At 42.7% G+C, this 18,200-nt stretch overlaps 1 protein-coding gene across 2 annotated transcripts in view; it reads left to right on the plus strand.

Moving 5' to 3' along the window:
- The first annotated feature begins 669 nt into the window (after positions 1 to 669).
- Positions 670 to 18,200, plus strand: part of LOC308669172 (L-threonine ammonia-lyase-like) — a 32,534-nt gene continuing 15,003 nt past the window's right edge. The window contains exons 1-7 of one of the 2 annotated variants that reach the window (XM_081329739.1): positions 670 to 1,359; positions 3,908 to 3,934; positions 5,079 to 5,415; positions 9,489 to 9,605; positions 12,057 to 12,298; positions 16,292 to 16,457; positions 17,650 to 17,746. In XM_081329739.1, coding sequence (XP_081185865.1) covers positions 1,226 to 1,359; positions 3,908 to 3,934; positions 5,079 to 5,415; positions 9,489 to 9,605; positions 12,057 to 12,298; positions 16,292 to 16,457; positions 17,650 to 17,746 — 1,120 coding nt within the window. In that variant the 5' untranslated portion in view covers positions 670 to 1,225. The remainder of the gene's footprint in view (positions 1,360 to 3,907; positions 3,935 to 5,078; positions 5,416 to 9,488; positions 9,606 to 12,056; positions 12,299 to 16,291; positions 16,458 to 17,649; positions 17,747 to 18,200) is intronic. The other variant, XM_081329740.1, reaches the window with a different exon arrangement.

Genomic DNA, 18,200 nt, shown 5'->3' on the forward strand with positions numbered 1-18,200 from the left:
ATAGAATAGAATAGAATAGAATAGAATAGAATGCAGAATAGAATAGAATAGAATGCAGAATAGAATAGAATAGAATACAATATAGAGTAGAGTAGAGTAGAATGCAGAATAGAATAGAATAGAGTAGAGTAGAGTAGAGTAGAGTAGAGTAGAGTAGAGTAGAGTAGAGTAGAGTAGAGTGCAGAATAGAATGGAATGGAATGGAATGGAATGGAATGGAATGGAAGGGAAGGGAAGGGAAGGGAAGGGAAGGGAAGGGAAGGGAAGGGAAGGGAAGAGAAGAGAAGAGAAGAGAAGAGAAGAGAAGAGAAGAGAAGAGAAGAGAAGAGAAGAGAAGAGAAGAGAAGAGAAGAGAAGAGATGAGACCTTGGAGGTCTTCTAGTCCAACTCCCTGCTCAGGCAGGAAACCCTATACTATTTCAGATAAATGGTTGTCCAGTTTCTTCTTGAAAACCTCCAACGTTGGAGCATTCACAGCTTCTGGAGGCAGGTTGTTCCACTGGTTAATTGTTCTAACTGTCAGGAAATTCCTCCTTAGTTCCAGGTTGCTTCTCTCCTTGATTGGTTTCCATCCGTTGCTTCTTCTCCTGCCTTTAGGTGCTTTGGAGGATAGCCTGAGATACTGGACTCCAGAACCTGAATCCGTCTTCCTGTTTTGCTGTGATTTTGGGGTTCCGTTTCAGCATCGATTTGCCCCCCCCCCTCCAAGACAGAGAAGCTGCAAAGAGTTTAACACCCGCAAATTGTCAGCCGGACTGAACTAAGCGTCACTCAGGCCCTGACTCAAATTGACAAGGACAGGTTGCTCTCTGTGAAATAATCTCTTTATATAGCAGCCGTCAATCTTCAAAGCCGTTTCTTCAGTCCCCTGTCACGTCAGAGGACAGTGTGTGTAGCCGGACTCTGGACCCACACAATCTGTGGGTCTCTTGCAACCCACCTGGCCGTCTTCTGAAGATCCAAGTTTTCTTCTTCCTTTTTTAAAAAAATTCCTCGCCGGGGAATCTTCCCGTTTCAGGGATAGCCGAGAGGTCGCCATGAATTTTGCTGCCCAGCTTTTCTATTCCACGGGTTTAAAAAATGGATTATCCAAGGAAGAGAGCGAAGAAGAACAAGAATACGATCCGTTCTGGCAAAGGTTGGACTCTGTTGCCCTGTGATGTGTAGAACGTAGCCTGTTGCTTTTTTTTTTTCTCTCTCTCTCTCTCCCCACCTTTTAAAAGTTATGGACAGTCCCACGCTTGTACCTGCGGCCAAATCCGTGGCCCTTGCCTCCCGTGGCCCCCGCCTGCCTCCTTATAATGCAGTCGTTGGAGCGCTAGTTCGCCTCTTCATTTGTTTCCTTGCTTTACTTTATAGGTAATCACGACACTATGACGGACTGTCTCTTTCTCCTCTCATTTCGGCGAAATTGTAGCTAGCATGAATATTGCGAAGAATGGATAAAAGCTCCCTTCCTTCCTTGCTCGTTTTTATCTCTTTTCTTTCTTTTTCTCTCTTTTTCTTTCTTTCTTTCTTTCTCTTTTCTTTCTTTCTCTTTCTCTCTTATTTCTTTTTTCTTTCTCTCTTTTTTCTCTTATTTCTCTTTAGCATTTTTTCTTTTATTTATTTCTCTCCCACTCTCTCCCTCATTTTCATCCTCCCTCCCTCCCCCTTTCTCTCTTTTTCTTTTCTTTTTTCTCTATCTCCTTTTTCTTTCTCCTTTCTTTCTTTCTCTTTCTTACGTTGTTTTTCTTTCTTTATTTTTCTCTTTCTTTCTCTCTTTTTCTTTTTCTTTCTTTCTTTCGATCTTTTTCTTTCTTTCTTTCTTTCCTTTCTTTCTTTTCTTTCTTTTCTTTCTTTTCTTTCTTTTCTTTCTTTTCTTTCTTTCTTTCTCTTTCTTTCTATCTTTCCTTTCTTTCTTTCTTTCTTTCCTTCCTCTTTCTTTCTTTCTTTCTTTCTTTCTTTCTTTCTTTCTTTCTTTCTTTCTTTCTTTCTTTCTTTCTTTCTTTCTTTCGACGTTGCTAGGTACATTGCACTTTCCCAGTAATTAGATTTGTTGTTTGTTTTACACTGTAGATTATTATTGTTATTATTTTGTCATTTTCCTCTTAGTTTCTATGCCCCAAAGGTGCTTTTTTTCTCAGGAGGCAACTGGACTGTCTTGAGTTTCTATGGTTTTTATGTTCTAACTTCTTGCTGCGAATGTGAAGTGAAATCAAGAAGCCATTTTATGGGCTAATATGTTTTATCTGAATTCCTTTGTGTTCTGTATAAACCTCGTAAGATGTGGCTTATTTGGACAGCTGATTATGGACTGATTTCAAAGCTAATTGTATGATAGCACCAAAGTTGTAGGAGCCGATCCTGTTCATGTTTCTATAATAGAAATCATAAATAAGTTATACTCAGCAAGGGGAGCTTGTTGACAACTTGCAGACTGACTAATTCTAATTTCTCCTCACATTATAAAAAGCATTGATACCTCCTAGCATCTAGCAAAGCAAGTTTTGATAAGATTGTAAAATAATACCACACTTTAAAACATAACCACAGAGTCAGTAATTCAGAAAATAATTTTTAAACAGCCGCAAGCATTACATTCCCATAACAGCTTATACAAAAATAGGAATAATTATGACCTAATTGCATAGATTAAGAGAGATAAATATTTGTAAAATATCAAGACTGAAAGCAGTAAAAGGAACTGACCTAGGAAAAAAAAGTACGCTTTGCTTAAAGCCAGAGAAGCTCTGAAAAGCATTAGCAAAAGTAGTAAGATAAGATAAAGAAATAATTTATTAATTGCCCTAGGGTTTCTTCATCATCAAATTAATGACATTTTTTTAAAAAAACAAAACAATGGCTTTTACCATTATTTGATTATAGAAACAAAAGGTAGATAATAGCATATATTTTTCCCCTCAAAGGCAATTAATCACTCATCCATCTATTATAATGACAGATGTCGTATGCCAAATTACATACTAGATCCCATCTAAGCAGAGCATGTTTACAGTATGTGCACCCAACTTTTACAATTTGATTACGTGTAGAACAGCCAAATGCCGTTCAGCAATACAACATCCAGGTCTCAACGCTGCTGCTAACGTTGGATGTTTTTGCACTGACAACAGATGGAGATGCAACCATTTTCCTTCTTACATTTTACTCTTAAGAGTTAAGAGTTAGATGACGCCGGGGGAAGGAACGTGCACGAGAGTCTAGCTAGACATAACGGTACTGAACCTAGTGTGAGAACCAAGGTTATTGAAATAAGAGATGATAAAGAATTGGCGGGCTGGAGAGCTGGAGGGGAAGCCCACACTTCAAACTAATTGGGGAATGTGATTTATGACTGTCAATTGGAGGAGGGAATTGTGCTTTGATACTATGTGCTCAGGGGAGGGGAACTCAGATTTTGGTTTCGCCTGCGTACGTGCCGATGCCATACTACTCAAATAAAGATTCTTTAAGGTAAACAATGCCTTGAAGTTCTTTGCAGAGTTTCATCTCTCGGAACCAGGACACCAGGATACTGGTATAGATAGGAGCTTTTATCCAATCCAGAAACTTATCAGGATTTGGGGAGAAACCAGATATGAAACATTGAGGAATCACTTGATTTAAATATTTATGCTTGATTTAAATATTTAATATTAAATACTGTGTAAGGATTGTACTTGGCTTTTTAAAAACATTTCCTGTTTATTGTAAGGAATAAACAAACAAAGCAGTGGTTCCTCAGCAGTGAAACGATACTCACGGAAAGACTGCTAATTCAGCTTTGTTTCCGCCATTTGTTTTGCTTTCTTCTTCTTCTTCGTTTATTCTTTTCACGTAAACATAACAATATTCTTTTTATTCAACATATCATAATTCTTTTCATGTAAACATATCAATGATTTTTCTCTTTTTCTGTCCATAGCTCTGGAAAGATGTTATTTGCAAAAAAGTAGGTTTTTAAAAATCCCATGACTTGTCTTATTAAACCAACTAAAATTAAGAAGGCAAACATGCATCTGTGTGTATTTGTGTGCATGTACTGTATGTGTCTTTGTAAAATGTTAACTATAAAATATTTTTTTTAAAAAAAATGTTCTGTATCACTTTTTTTTTAAAAGAAAGCATGTAGAAAATAACTAGAATTGTGATTTTGCAACATTGAATATGTTTTTTTAAAAAACACACACTGGACCCCACTATTAGCCTTTGTTGAAGAATGCAGGATTCTGAACCCATATAAAATATTAATACAGTTCAGTCGTCAATAGACAATTGTGAGCAGTGTATACAACAGTCTTCAAATGTGGTCCTTTTATGATTTGTGGACTTCAACTCCCAGAATTCCTCAGCCAGGCACACTGGCTGAGGAATTCTGGGAGCTGAAGTCCACAAGTTGTAAAAGAGCCAAGCTTGAAGACCCCTGATTTATAGCTAAGTAGAGATGAAATGCCTGGGGGGGGGGGTCCAGAAAAATTGGGGAAAAACACGGGGTTTTATTTCTGTGTTTTTCCCCCCACAGTTTGTGGGGAAAAAATCCAGTTTTTTTTCCCCAGGACTTTCCATCTCTACAGCTGGGGGACCTGGTTTACATAATTTTCTCATAGAATGTCCAGCCACCTAACTGATCCCCTTCCAGCATGTATATATGTGACTGCATGGTGATGAATGAAATAATGGAAGAACATGAGGGAGAATCTAGGCCAGGGATAGGCAACCTTGGCTCTTTTATGACTGGTGGACTTCAACTCCCAGAATTCCTGAGCCAGCCATGCTGAGGGGAAAGGGAGAGGTTTCCAAGCTGAGCCATGCTGGCTCAGGAATTCTGGGAGTTGAAGTCCACAAGTCATGAAGGGGCCAAATTTCCCTCATGCTGGCTCAGGAATTCTGGGAGTTGAAGTCCACAAGTCATGAAGGGGCCAAATTTCCCTCATGCTGGCTCAGGAATTCTGGGAGCTGAAGTCCACCAGTCATAAAAGAGCCAAGGTTGCCTATCCCTGATCTAGGCCCTAAGTAGATAATGTCCACATATCTCCCACGGTTGATGTTCAACGCGATGAATCGTTCATAACCCATTTCATTCCCTCTTCCTTTAGGAGTGGTGAAAGCAGACCCGAAAAGCTAGCGGCATCCACCAGTTCTGCCTTTCCTTCGCATAAGGATCGGCAAAGAAGAAGCAACCGCGCTGAGCAAAGGCGATCGTCCATCCACCCGGAAAGGCTGAAAGATTTCGGGGAGGAAGAGGAATTAAATGGGGGAGTGAAGACATGGGAAATGAAGATCATTAGCCACGAGGAGGGAAAGCTGAATGATTCTGCCACCTGCCCAGAGGTGGCCATTAACAAGCCGATTTATACCGCCTGCAAAAAAATTCAAGACATCAACGCTGCGGCGCTCAAGATCCAGTACGGGGTCCTGAAAACCCCGTGCACGGTATCGTTCTTGGTTGTTTTTCAATGCCAAACCAGAAATCAGAATTACAGAATAACAGAGTTTGGAAGGCTTTTAGCCCTATACCATTCCCAGACAAATAACACTAGCAATAGCACGTAGACTTATATACCGCTTCACAGTCCTTTACAACCCTCTCTAAGAGGTTTACGGAATCAGCATATTTGCCCCCAACAATCTGGGTCCTTGTTTTACTGACTTCGGAAAGATAGAAGGCTGAATCAACCTTGAGCCAGTCAGGATCGAACTCTTGACTGTGGGCAGAGTTAGCCTGCAATAGCAATAGCACTTAGATTTATATATCACTTCTCAGTGCTTTACAGCCCTCTCTAAGCGGTTTACAGAGTCAGCCTATTTTCCCCCAACAATCTGGGTCCTCGTTTTACTGACCTCGGAAGGATGGAAGGCTGAATGAACCTTGAGCCAGTCAGGATCGAACTCCTCACAATGGGGAGAGTTAGCATGCAATACAGCATTCTAACCACTGTCCTTCCTTCCTTCCTTCCTTCTAGCACTTATATGCTGCTTCACAGTCCTTTACAGCCCTCTCTAAGCAGTTTACAGAGTCAGATTCTTGCCTCCCAACAATCCAGATCCTCATTTTACCGACCTCGGAAGGTTGGAAGGCTGAGTCAACCTTGAGTCGGTCAGGATCGAGCTGCTAAACTGCAGGCAGCCGGCAGAAATAGCCTGCAATACTGCATTCTAACCACTGCGCCACCAATGGCTGTCCAATCTCTTCTTAAAAGCCTCGAGTGATGAAGCACCTACAACTTGCAAGCCACCGTTGGGATTGCAAAATTTGTTGTACACCCTGTGGATTGGATTTGCTCCTGAGTATTGAAGATACCTGGGCCACAGTTATTCACAGCCCCTGGGGAATGAAATCACAGTGCATGTGATACCTCTTCCACCCTGCAGATGCCACCAGACAAGGTCCTTTAAAAGAGATATTGAAAGAGATTTTGGTCACCACGATATAAAAAAAGATGTTGAGACTCTGAAAAGAGTGGAGAGAAGAGCAACAAAGATGATCAGGGGACTGGAGGCTAAAACGTATGAAGAACGGTTGCAGGAATTGGGTATTTCTAATCTAGTGAAAAGGAGTAGGAATGACATGATAGCAGTCTTCCAATATCTCAGGGGCTGCCCCAAAGAAGAGGGAATCAAGCTATTCTCCAAAGTGCCCAAAGGCAGGACAAGAAGCAACGGATGGAAACTGATCAAGGAGAGAAGCAACCTGGAATTAAGGAGAAACTTCCTGACAGTTAGAACAACTAACCAGTGGAACAACCTGCCTCCAGAAGCTGTGGGGGCTCCAACACCGGAAATTTTTAAGAAGAGACTGGACAGCCACTTGTCTGAAATGCTATAGGGTCTCCAGCTTGAGCAGGGGGTTGGACTAGAAGACCTCCAAGGTCCCTTCCAACTATGTTATTCTGATATCTAAGAGGGACCTCCCTGTTTTAGCTTTATTTGCAAAGCCTGGGTCTGCCCCCCTCCTCCCCAGACACCTATGATCTTGCAAACATTTGTAATGTATTACATGTTCCTCCATTTTTTTCCCCTGAAAGTTGTTCTCATGAATTACAGGAGGCTATTCACGGAACGGAAAGAAACAAGTTAAAAATAAGTTTAGTTGCTGTGCAGTTTTTCACTTATGGCATAAGCAAGACCAGTGTATAGTTCAATACAAAACTGCCATTTAACAGACTGTAGGAAAGGCTGTCCATTATTTCCCCCCCCCCTGCCCCATTAAATCAATTTGTGCCATTCATGTGTTGAGGCCATCACACAAACGACGTAAATTGACACGGTTTCCATCGTTTGAGTTGGTTCAATTGGAAAACTGAGTTTCCGTATATTTCAATCACCATCTTTTATAGTCTGCGAGAAATAAGAGATTCCCAGCTGGCTGCATCGATCAGAGATCCCTCTAAGATGGGGAGCAACGTAATTAAAAGATAAAAGTCTACCGTGCATAATACCGGCATCAACCAACCAGTGGTAGGGTGGAAATAACTAAAACATTTCCAGAAGGGAGACATATCCAACTGGGCGAGCTGCTGAAGAGACAGTTGACTGACTCTTATTTCTAATGAAGACCCCAAGCATGGTGCCTCAAAACACATTCCTTTCAATACATAGGGTGAGGAAGCTGTCCCAAAGATGTTTTTTTCCCCATGAGGCAACTGGACTTTCTTGTTTTTCTTTTGAAGATGTTTCACTTCTCATCCAAGAAGCTTCTTCAGCTCTGACTGGATGGTGGAGAAATGGAAGGATTTATACTCCTTGCAGACAGCTGGTCATTTGCCTTCTTTTAGAGAGTCTGTTGGGACCACTTGGAGGTTTATCCGTGTCCTCAGGGTCACCCGAGTGGTGCAAATGTGCATGCATCCTTCTTGGCTGCAGGCTGTGTATGCCCTGTTCTTGTAATCTGCAATGTTTTCTGGAAATCCGTTCATATTCCTGCACCATCTGAAGGGCATTCATCCCAAAGTGCAAGGCTAAATGTCTGTGGAGACATTCCATAGACATTCAATGCGTAACATGTTCCCCATAGTAATCAACCACCACCTTGATAAACACGAGCCATTGCCTTATCAACTCAATAACCCAAAGTCATTTCAACAATCACAGCTGAAGAACTAAGTTTTCCGAATGATCTTTCCCATCAAAGAACTATCAACAATTCTAATCTCACAGGAAGCAAGCAAGCCAAGATAAGCCAGAACCAGCCCATTATCATCCAAATCATAAATAATCTACCAACAACATGATATTGATCCCTTAGAATAGAACATCTGTCCATGGCAGATCTCTTTATCACCCATAAGGCTTTGTTTGTGCTTGTTAATCTGTGGCCTCTTCTGAACGGTGCTTGCTAGCGTTGGTGCGATTGCTTAGAGCAAATAAAAATTGGTGATCAATCGAGGGAAATTTTCAGTGACAAATCACATCTGCCGTTCAGGATGAAGGTCCTCTGAGATTTTGCAGTCTGCAGCCTTAAGTGGAATGACTTCAGTTTTATTTTGTGGATCCGCACAGATATTATAGTCACCACTCTATTGTTCTGACATTTCTCTGAAAGCTGGGGTACAGTTCTAACAACTAATTAAGGCAAATCAAATCAGAAGGGAGCTTAATGGGAAATAAACTCAAAAAACAAGACGTTCAGAAAGAATGTGCACGGTGTTTCATTAAAAGCAAGACAAATCCATGCAAAAGCCAGGAGACCATGAATTTAGCAGCGAAACGGGTGTAGACCAGAAATAAATTAATCCACACTTCAACGCGACTTCCTTTACTGTGAGTTTTGCTCCAGTTTACGACCTTTCGTTGCTAAGCGAATCACTGCAGTTCTTAAGTTAATAAAACAGCTGCAAAGTGAATCTGGCGTCCCCATTGACTTTGCTTGTCAGAAGGTCGTAAAAGGGGTCTGGGAGGCTGGGAAGCTGCCACAGGCATAAGTACAAGTCAGTTGCAAAGCATCTGAATGTTGATCACGTGACCCTTGGGGACGTAAGTCTGAAAAACGGTCATAAATTCCTTTTTCCAGTGCCATTGTAAGGGTGGCTGAATAAAACATTGCAAGTCTGTTTGTTTGCTTTTTTTCATTAATCTTATTCAAATGCAAATGATACAAACATAATACATATAAGCTTAAATAAAAAAACAGTATAAAAAAATAACAAATATTACAGTGCACCCACCCCCTTGGAGACCATTTTTATTACCTATATTTCTTATGTAACAACTAACAGTATGCAATATATTTCAATTGTGCCCTTGTCCCCTCCAAAATAGGATATATTCTTGAGTAGGTTTATTCCCTTTGCCTTCCACCAACGCTGTTTTTTTTATAAAATCCTCCAGTGTTTCATTATAATTATTTACTTAATGAATCATTCCCTTTTTTTAAAATCAAGCCCAGGGTCATATAGACCAATATCCCTCATTAATCAGGATGCTAAGATTTTTACAGCAATATTGGCAAACGGATTGAATAAATTTGCAAGTCTGTATGTTTGCAACGATGTCCCTTTGTTTTCCAGTATTCTAGGCTTTCAAAGCAATATGGAATGGACATATACCTAAAGAAAGAGCTTCTTCAGCATACGGGAACTGCGAAGGAGCGAGGCGTCCTTTACCTTCTGATGTCCTTAAGAGAGGTAGGAAAATCAGAAAAGCGAAACGCGAGCGTCAGAGCGGACCAATGCTTTGCTAAATTTTGAAAGGACTGCAAGAAGTGAGCTAGCCTAGTCTGAAAGATAACCAGCTTCCAAGTTCTCTTGGCCACCTTTCCCAAGGAGAGAAATTGTTCTCCCAAAAAAAAAAAAATTTCCCTAATAAGTGTTGCTGTGAAACTGGAATACGAAGCTGGCTTTCCATAAATCAACTGACGCTCCGCCACTGGGCTCATGTTTTTGACCTTGCACGTTTCTATAAAGCCTTTGCGTTGAGTGAAATATTAACTCCGTGTTGTAATCATTTAGCTGGTGGATGGAACAAAATCCCAGTGGTTCCTTTTAGGGGGAGCTGAAAGCTGTCTAGGCACCGTTCACCTTGGAAGACCTGAAACCCAGAAAGTAATATGAATGACGAAGCAGGAACAGTAAAAAAAAAAGAGAGAGAGAACAGACTACTTATAAGCTCTATGGAGGACAGCATCTTAAAGAGTAGTTTTACATACTTTCTTATGTATTATTACTGAACCCCAAACCAGAATAACAGAATAGTGAGAAGGGACCTTGGAGGTCTTCTAGTCCAACCCCCTGCTCAAGCAGGTAACTCTAGACAATTTCAGATAAATGGCTGTCCAGTCTCTTCTTAAAAACCTCCAGTGATGGAGGACCCATGATTTCTGATGGCAAGTTGTTCCACTGGTTAATTATCCTCACTGTTAGGAAGTTTCTCCTTAGTTCTAGGTTGCTTCTCTCCTTCGATAGTTTCCATCCGTTGCTTCTTCTTCCTGCCTTCAGGTGCTTTGGAGAATAGCTTGACTCCCTCTTCTTTGGGGCAATCCCTGAGATATTGAAGATTGCCATGGTCCAACTCCTAGTCCTTCTCTTCATTGAACTAGAGTAGATATACCCAATTCCAGCAATCGTTCTTCGTATGTTTTAGCCTCCATCCCCCTGATCATCCCTGTTGCTCTTCTCTGCACTCTTTCTAGAGTCTTAACATCTTTTTTACATCGTGGTGACCAAAACTGCATGCCGTATTCCAAGTGTGGTCTCATCAAGGCTTTATAAAGTGTCCTTAGCTCTTGAAGGCAACCAAACCTCAGTAAATTAGCATCAGCCAGACAGTGCTGACAATAAACCTGACTTCATTATTGATAGCTTGTCCTTATTAGAAGATTTTCATAAGTTCAGTGTGAAATGACACTTGTGGAAATGCAAAAGTCGAGACCTGTGTCTGACCTTGCCCAGTGTTGCCATTTGGAAGCACCCCTTCCCACTGAATTTAATTATTGTTTTTTGTGTTTGTTTTTTTAAAAAAAGATGAGACAACCTCAATCTCTTTTCTTTTGACTTTCCTCCCCGCATTTTCCCTTTTATAATGCTAATACAGGTAGCCCTCGACCCAGTGGTGGGATTCAGATAGGTGAACAACCAGTTCTCTGTGTGGATGTCCATTCTGGGCCTGGGCAACGAAAAAAGTTAGTTCCCGGTAATGCTGAACCGGTATGAACCGGCCGTATCCCACCATTGCCTCGACCACAATAGGGACTAGAATTTCCATCGCTAAGCGAGGCCTTTGCTAAGTGAGGGGCACCCAAATGTTATGACCTGTCTTGACACGTTTGTTAAGCAAATTTGGCTTCCCCCTTTTTGACTTTGCTTGTCAGAAACTAGCTGGAAAGGTCAGAAATGGTGATCCAATCCATCCCTAGACATTGCAACTATCCTAAATACATGCAAGTTGACAAGCATTTTGATCACATGACTGTGGGGATGCTGCAACAGCCCTAAGTCCAAGGGTCAGATTTTCAATGTCTTGAAATGGCTGCTAAACGAATGCTTGTTAAGTGGAGGAATACCTGAATGTGAACCAGGTCTGTTTGCTGCCTTCTTGAGCTGACCCCGATGAATTGTTTTAACAGATTAGACCAGGGGTCTTCAGACTTGGCCCTTTTATGACTTGTGGGCTTCAACTCCCAGAATTCCTCAGCCAGCGTGCCTGGCTGAGGAACTGTGGGAGTCGAGGTCCACAAGTCATAAAAGGGCCATGTTTGAAGACCCCTGGATTAGATCCAAAAGGTTAGATTCAAGCTATTCTCCAAAGCACCTGAAGGAAGGCCAAGAAGCAATGGATGGAAACTAATCAAAGAGAGAAGCAACCTGGAACTAAGGAGGAATTTCCTGACAGTGAGAAAAATTAACCAGTGGAACAACTTGCCTCAAGAAGCTGTGAATGCTCCAACACTGGAAGTTTTTATGAAGAGACTGGACAACCATTTGTCAGAAATTGTCTAGGATTGCATTGCTTGAGCAGGGGGTTCGACTAGAAGACCTCCAAGGTCCCTTCCAACTCTGTCATTCTATTCACATGATTGGGAAAGCTTGTATCCAGCTCCTAACCAATGTCCTGAACGTTTGTGGGTTCGCGTTCTCCAGGACCAGCAAAGAAACGGTGTGATTGTGGCCTCAGACTGCAACTTCTCCATGGCTGTCGCGTATCACGCCTCGGAGCTCCACATTCCGGTCTTTGTCATCATGTCTGCTTGCAGTCCGCCAACCAGGGTGAAGACGTGTCGTGAGTACGGTGCCATGGTCATTTCCTACGGCTCTACTGTCAGAGACTCTCAGTTGCACGCCAGGAGACTTGCCCAAGAAAACAACTACTTATACCTCGAAGAGTAAGTTGTTATCTTGCCGAACGTGTTTGCAAAACCCACACTTGAAATGAGCACAGAAGATTCTGAGTAGCAGTGTTCATTCCTACCTGTAGGTGGCAGTATCTAGCTGATTTGGGGCCCAAAACTAAACATGGTTCCCAAATGGTCAGGACTTGAATAGGAGTCCCAAAGGTGCTTTTTTTTTACCAAGAGGCAACTGGACTTTCTTGTTTTTCCTTGAAGACGTTTTGCTTCTCATCCAAGAAGCTTCTTCAACTCTGATTGAATGGTGGAAAAATGGGAGGATTTATACTCCTTGCAGACAGCTGGTCATTTGCCTCCTTTTAGAGGGTTGTTGAGGCCACCTGGAGTATTATCTGTGTCTTCAGAGTCACCTGAGTGGGGCAAATGGGTGTGGAGCCTTCTTGGAACTGCTGAAAAGACTGGTATTGTACCCATTTGCCCCACTCAGGTGATTCTGAAGACACAGGTAAACCTCCAGGTGGCCTCAACAACCCTCTAAAAGGAAGCAAACGACCAGCTGTCTGCAAGGAGCATAAATCCTTCCATTCCCCCACCATCCAGCCAGAGCTGAAGAAGCTTCTTGGATGAGAAGGGAAACGTCATCAAAGAAAAACAAGAAAGTCCAGTTGCCTCCTGGGGGAAAAAAAAAACCTTTGGGATAACTATGACCTGGATGACTGAGAATCTCCATAGACACTTAAATAGGAGACCATTAAGAACACCAAGCTGTCTGTAGGTTACCCTGGGAAATTAAAAATAGCATCCCAAGAGACACCCTGGGCAAGCTACACGTAATCGTTGACTCTGGACCACAAATTAACCCCAAATTTCCATTGCAAAATGTTAGAAATTCCCTGTAGAGCCCTATAGAACAAACCAAGAGTCCGCATGGGCCTCTCTGCTTAACTGCAACAAGAAGCAAGAGATTTTATATACCAAATTTTCTATAAATTTCTTTTTAACAATTTTACTCTTTATATTTTCTACAACAACAGCTATAGCCAACCGATAGATGGCAGTGTTTGTAAGTTTACATTTTGTGGCATGCCCAATATTAATAGAATAATAGAACAGAACAGAACAAAACAGACAATAAATAGAGTAGAATAGAAAATAGAATAAGAATAGCATAGCATAGCGTAGCATAGAATAGAGAATGAATAGAATAGAACAGAACAGAATAGAATAGAATAGAAATAGCACAGCACAGCACAGCACAGCACAGCACAGAATAGAATAATGCAGAATGCTGGCTGAGGAATTCTGGGAATTGAAGTCCACAAGTTATAAAAGGGCCAAGTTTGAAGACCCCTGTCTTACGTGGACCTTTTTTTTAACCCGTTTAAGATCAAAGTCTTCAAAGATGAAGGTTAAAGCTTCCAATTTTGGCTCTGCAAAGCGGAAAGAATTACGCAGCTAAGCTTGACGTGCAATATGGACTTAACTTGTTTCCTATAAATTCCCTGGCCCACCTACATGCCAAGCTCCTTTTACCCTCTTATGGAGTGGCAGAAAGCGTTAGAAAATAGCAGAGCTTTCTCTCGTTTGCAGTATGGTTACCAGCAAAGAGAGAAAGAGAGAGAGAGAGAGAGAATCAGAGCTTGCAAAGAGCAGTTGCAAAAGAATGGTATGCCACGCTTAAGATCTGTGTTAGTCTTGTGCCCACAGATGCGATTGGCCAAAATTACGAGGGCAATTTGGGAAATAAGCCTCCGTTTGGTTATCAGTGACAGACACTCTCAGATGGAGAACTTTTATTATACACATTAGAAAACTACCACTTTGCATGACTTTTTGACGTGATCGCCATTCCAATTGAGGCCCTTGTCATAACGTCTTACAAGGTTTGAAATTGTCGCTCGGCGCCAAATCTGGGCTATGGGGTGTGTAGGGCTGATCAAAAACATCCCAACGGAACTGCTTCAAAAGGTCTTGGGGGTGTCTAGCAGTGTGCGGGTGAGCATTATCGTGAAGCAACACCCACGCCGGAAGTGGCGCCATAAAAAATCCCGCCAAATTTGAAGATGCCAAAGGAGTAACAGCTAATGAAGTTCATGGAGCGTGGTTCGACCATTACTTCATACGTCTACTGTGAAACATTGTGAAAACTCAAGACAAGCTATCCATAACAAGTGTCGGGGCCTGCTGACTTCCAGTGTGGTGTTGGTTTGCGACAATGCTCGTCTGCACACCGCTAGACGCACCCAAGAACTTCTGAAGCAGTTCCGTTGGGTTGTTTCTGATCACCCCCCTCCCCATAGCCCAGATTTGGTGCTGAGCGACGATTAAGGAATTTGAAACCTTGTAAGACGTTATGACGAGCGCCTCAATTTGAATGGCGATTATATCAAAAACTAAGGTCATGTGGCAGTTTTCTAATGTGTATAATAAACATTCTGCGAGTGTCTGTTATGGATAACCAAACGAAGGTTTATTTCCAAAGTGCCATTGTAGAAAAGCAAACAAACTCTTTGGAAGAGGGGAAAATATTAGACTTTGGACACATCTGTGATGCTCCTGAAAGTGTTAGGCTATGAACCTCTGGTGCAGAATTGTCTCAGCCTAATCAAATGGAACATTATTATTTTTTTCCTTTGGGGATTTAACATTGTCCACAATGGCAGCTCTATTCCTGAAATCAAACACAGGATAACCTTAGGCTGCCCCACAGTAGTTAGCATGAATAAGATGTGGGAAAAGCAGAGATATTGATCGAACTACAAAAAGTAGGCTAGTTAAAGCAATAGTCTTCTCTATCATGATGCATGGGTGTGAGAGTTGGACACTTAGAAGGGCTGATCAAAGAAAGACTGATGCCTTTAAACTATGCCGGGGGCGTAAATTATTGCATTTACCATGGACAGCCAGAGTAAGTAACAGAGATGTGTTAAATCAGACATGTCAAACACAAGGCCCGGGGGCTGGATCTGGCCCGCAAAGTGGCTCCATGTGGCCCTCGAAGCCATCCTGGAAACAGTGAGGGAACGGCCCCCACTGCCTTGGCCCTGGCCCAGAGACCCCCCCTTCTGCCAGAGACCCACAGATCTGTCCCACTCCTGCCCAGGCCCCCATAGGCACTCTTGATGCGAACGATGTAGAGCTGGCCACGCCCACCCAGTAGGCCATACGCACTTTAGCCACGCCCACCCAGTAGGCCACACCCACCCAGTAGGCCATTCCCACCCTGGCCACACACCCCCGCCCCCCCCCGAGGGCAACCACAATGCTGATGCAGCCCTCAATGAAATTGAGTTTGACACCCCTGTGTTAAATCATATAAAACCAGACACATCGATAGGAGCTGAAGTCATAAGGCTGCCTCCGATTTCCTTTGGCCATATCATGGGTGGAAATTCAACGGAGAAGTCTGTGACGCTAGGAATGGTTGATGGAGCAAGAAGAAAGAACAAGTGAAGGGCACGCTGGCTTCATAACATCAAAGCTAATGCAAAGTTGAGCACGCAATCGCTGAAACAATCTGTGCTTGGCCAGGTAGCATGGAGACCACTTGCCTATCAAAATCGCCAAGAATGGTTAAAAACGACAAATCCAATGGAACAGTTCCTCAGGCTACAGAGCGTGGAGGAGTTATGAGAGGAAAAACTTTAAGGGGAGCTTTGCGTCCTGAAACAGCCAAGCCGTTTCAACATAGATGAGAAGGAAAATTAGCCCTTTTGATAGAAGGGACCCTTGGTGCTCTGTTTCTTGCAGACGTTTCACTACCAAACAAGGGAACATCATCATTGCTAGTAGGCAGTGGAGTTTGCCCTCGTTTTATATTCACCTTTCCAAGTGGAGAACTTTCTGGATCAGGTTTCGATGAGACATACCACATCGGTGCCGTGACCTGTACAGAGAGAGTCAAAAAAACAAAAGAAAAGAAAAAAGGCATAAGGAGGTGGGTTGAGGGAACACAAGGAAGGTAGGTCACACACTATTGCTCTTCGTTAAATAGCCATTCTCTTTTTTTTCCCCTGCTTGTGTCTGCAGAGATGATAGTGCTATCTATCTATCAGGGCTGGGCACCATGGGTATGGAGATCTACGAGCAGGTGCCCAAACTGGATGCAATAATATTGCCAGCAGGCACGCCCAGTGGATTGCTGGCCAGCAACTCTGCTGCCTTGAAACATTTGAACCAACATATCTTTGTGGTGGTAAGCATCTGTACAACTTTGCTTTCTTCGTGCGTGTGTTTGGAAGCCTTTACTTCAGCTTCAGACCTGGTTAATCTGCCGAACCAAGGAAGAGAAAGATACTAAATCTCAGTAGGATAACAGGAAACAGAGCCATCTTCTTTCCCTTCGCCTCCTTGTAATGTGGACTGGTGAACACAAGATTAAAACAAGGAAGCGGAATTGCCAGTAGAGTTTCCCCAGTTTTTTGAGCACAGGAATTTCTTAAGTCACCTTCTTCAAAGTAGATGCCCTCTAGAAGCATTATGATATTTTGATCCTGCAAAGCCACAGCTGAAATGCTGAATTTTGATCTCTCCACTATTGGTCTAGCAAGGGGGTAGGCAACCTTGGCTCTTTTATGACTTGTGGACTTCAACTTGAAGTCCACAAGTCATGAAGAGGCCAAAGTTTCCCCCCTGCTGGCTCAGGATTTCTGGGAGTTGAAGTCCACAAGTCATGAAGGGGCCATCGTTCCCCCACACTGGCTCAGGAATTCTGGGAGTTGAAGTCCGCAAGTCATAAAAGAGCCAAGGTTGCCTACCCCTGGTCTAGCACCCTAACCATAAAACCACATGGACTCTCCAAGTTCTAGCAAATGCATTTGCAAACATGCCAAGTTGGGTTAGTTATGACTGTTGGTGATTTCTCTCCCTTGGTGGTTTAGAGTGATGGGGAACCAACTCAGATGGTGTGAAGCTCTACTTCATATATCTATGGTGATTCTCAGTCATCCAAGTCATGGTTGTCCCCAAGGTGCTTTTTCAGGAGGCAACTGGACTTCCTTGTTTTTCTTTGAAGACGTTTCGCTTCTCATCCAAGAAGCTTCTTCAGCTCTGACTGGATGGTGGGGAATGGCTTCATACCATAAGAAGTGTACAATTATTCTCCTTTCCAGAAATATAGACCGACACTAGATAAGGGCTGTTCCTTGCAATGGGTAGCAGTAGGAAGGTGGTCATTATGTTTTGGGATACATTTTAATTTCACCCTAAGAGTGTCGAGTCTAAAGTTTCTGCAGGAGAACCAAAGAGCCCAGAGGGGAAAATGAAAGAGTATTCTTAAATATAAACTATTTGGAAATTTGTGGAGCTGTGAAAGGCACTGGCCTTTGGAGGTGCAATATGTGTGCGCTCAACTGAAACCCTGCTCTTGTTTGCTTCCTGTTCCTCAGGGTGTAGAACTGGAGAACATCCCCGTAGATCAGCAGTCATTAAAGATAGGACAACCTGTTCAAGATCACACCTCCAGCCACCCTCAATTTTACAGAGGTAAAAGATTTGGGCCTTTTCTCTCTCGACTGAAACTATTGTGCAAATATTCCCGGGAACCTCTTTTGCGTCCATACAACTTTGTCTTCCTCCTACTCCCTACTCCATGAGTGGGACAGGCTCAGAGGCATTTCTGGAGATGTCTTCCTATGTCTTCCAGCCCTCTTCAAAGACAGCCTGAAGGTCTGCAAATTTTGTAGGGGACCGGAGTGACTGGGAAGCCAGAGGCAACTGAGACGGGAGAGCAATTGGCAAGTAGGAAATTTCAAGATGACGGAGATTTCTGCAAACTGAAGGATGGAGGAGTTTAAGCACATTCAGCTGTGCAGAAAAAAATATATATGTAAAGGCAGCTTATGTCATTCTAAGTCGTGAATGAGGCCGTTTTGTGATAAGACGGTAGGCAAGGCAATTAATCGGAGTTGCTGTATTGCGGCGTGTCCCTGGCCATTCT

This window comes from Vipera berus (genome assembly GCF_964194415.1).
Source record: "Vipera berus genome assembly, chromosome: 5".
Classification (NCBI taxonomy): Eukaryota; Metazoa; Chordata; class Lepidosauria; order Squamata; family Viperidae; genus Vipera; species Vipera berus.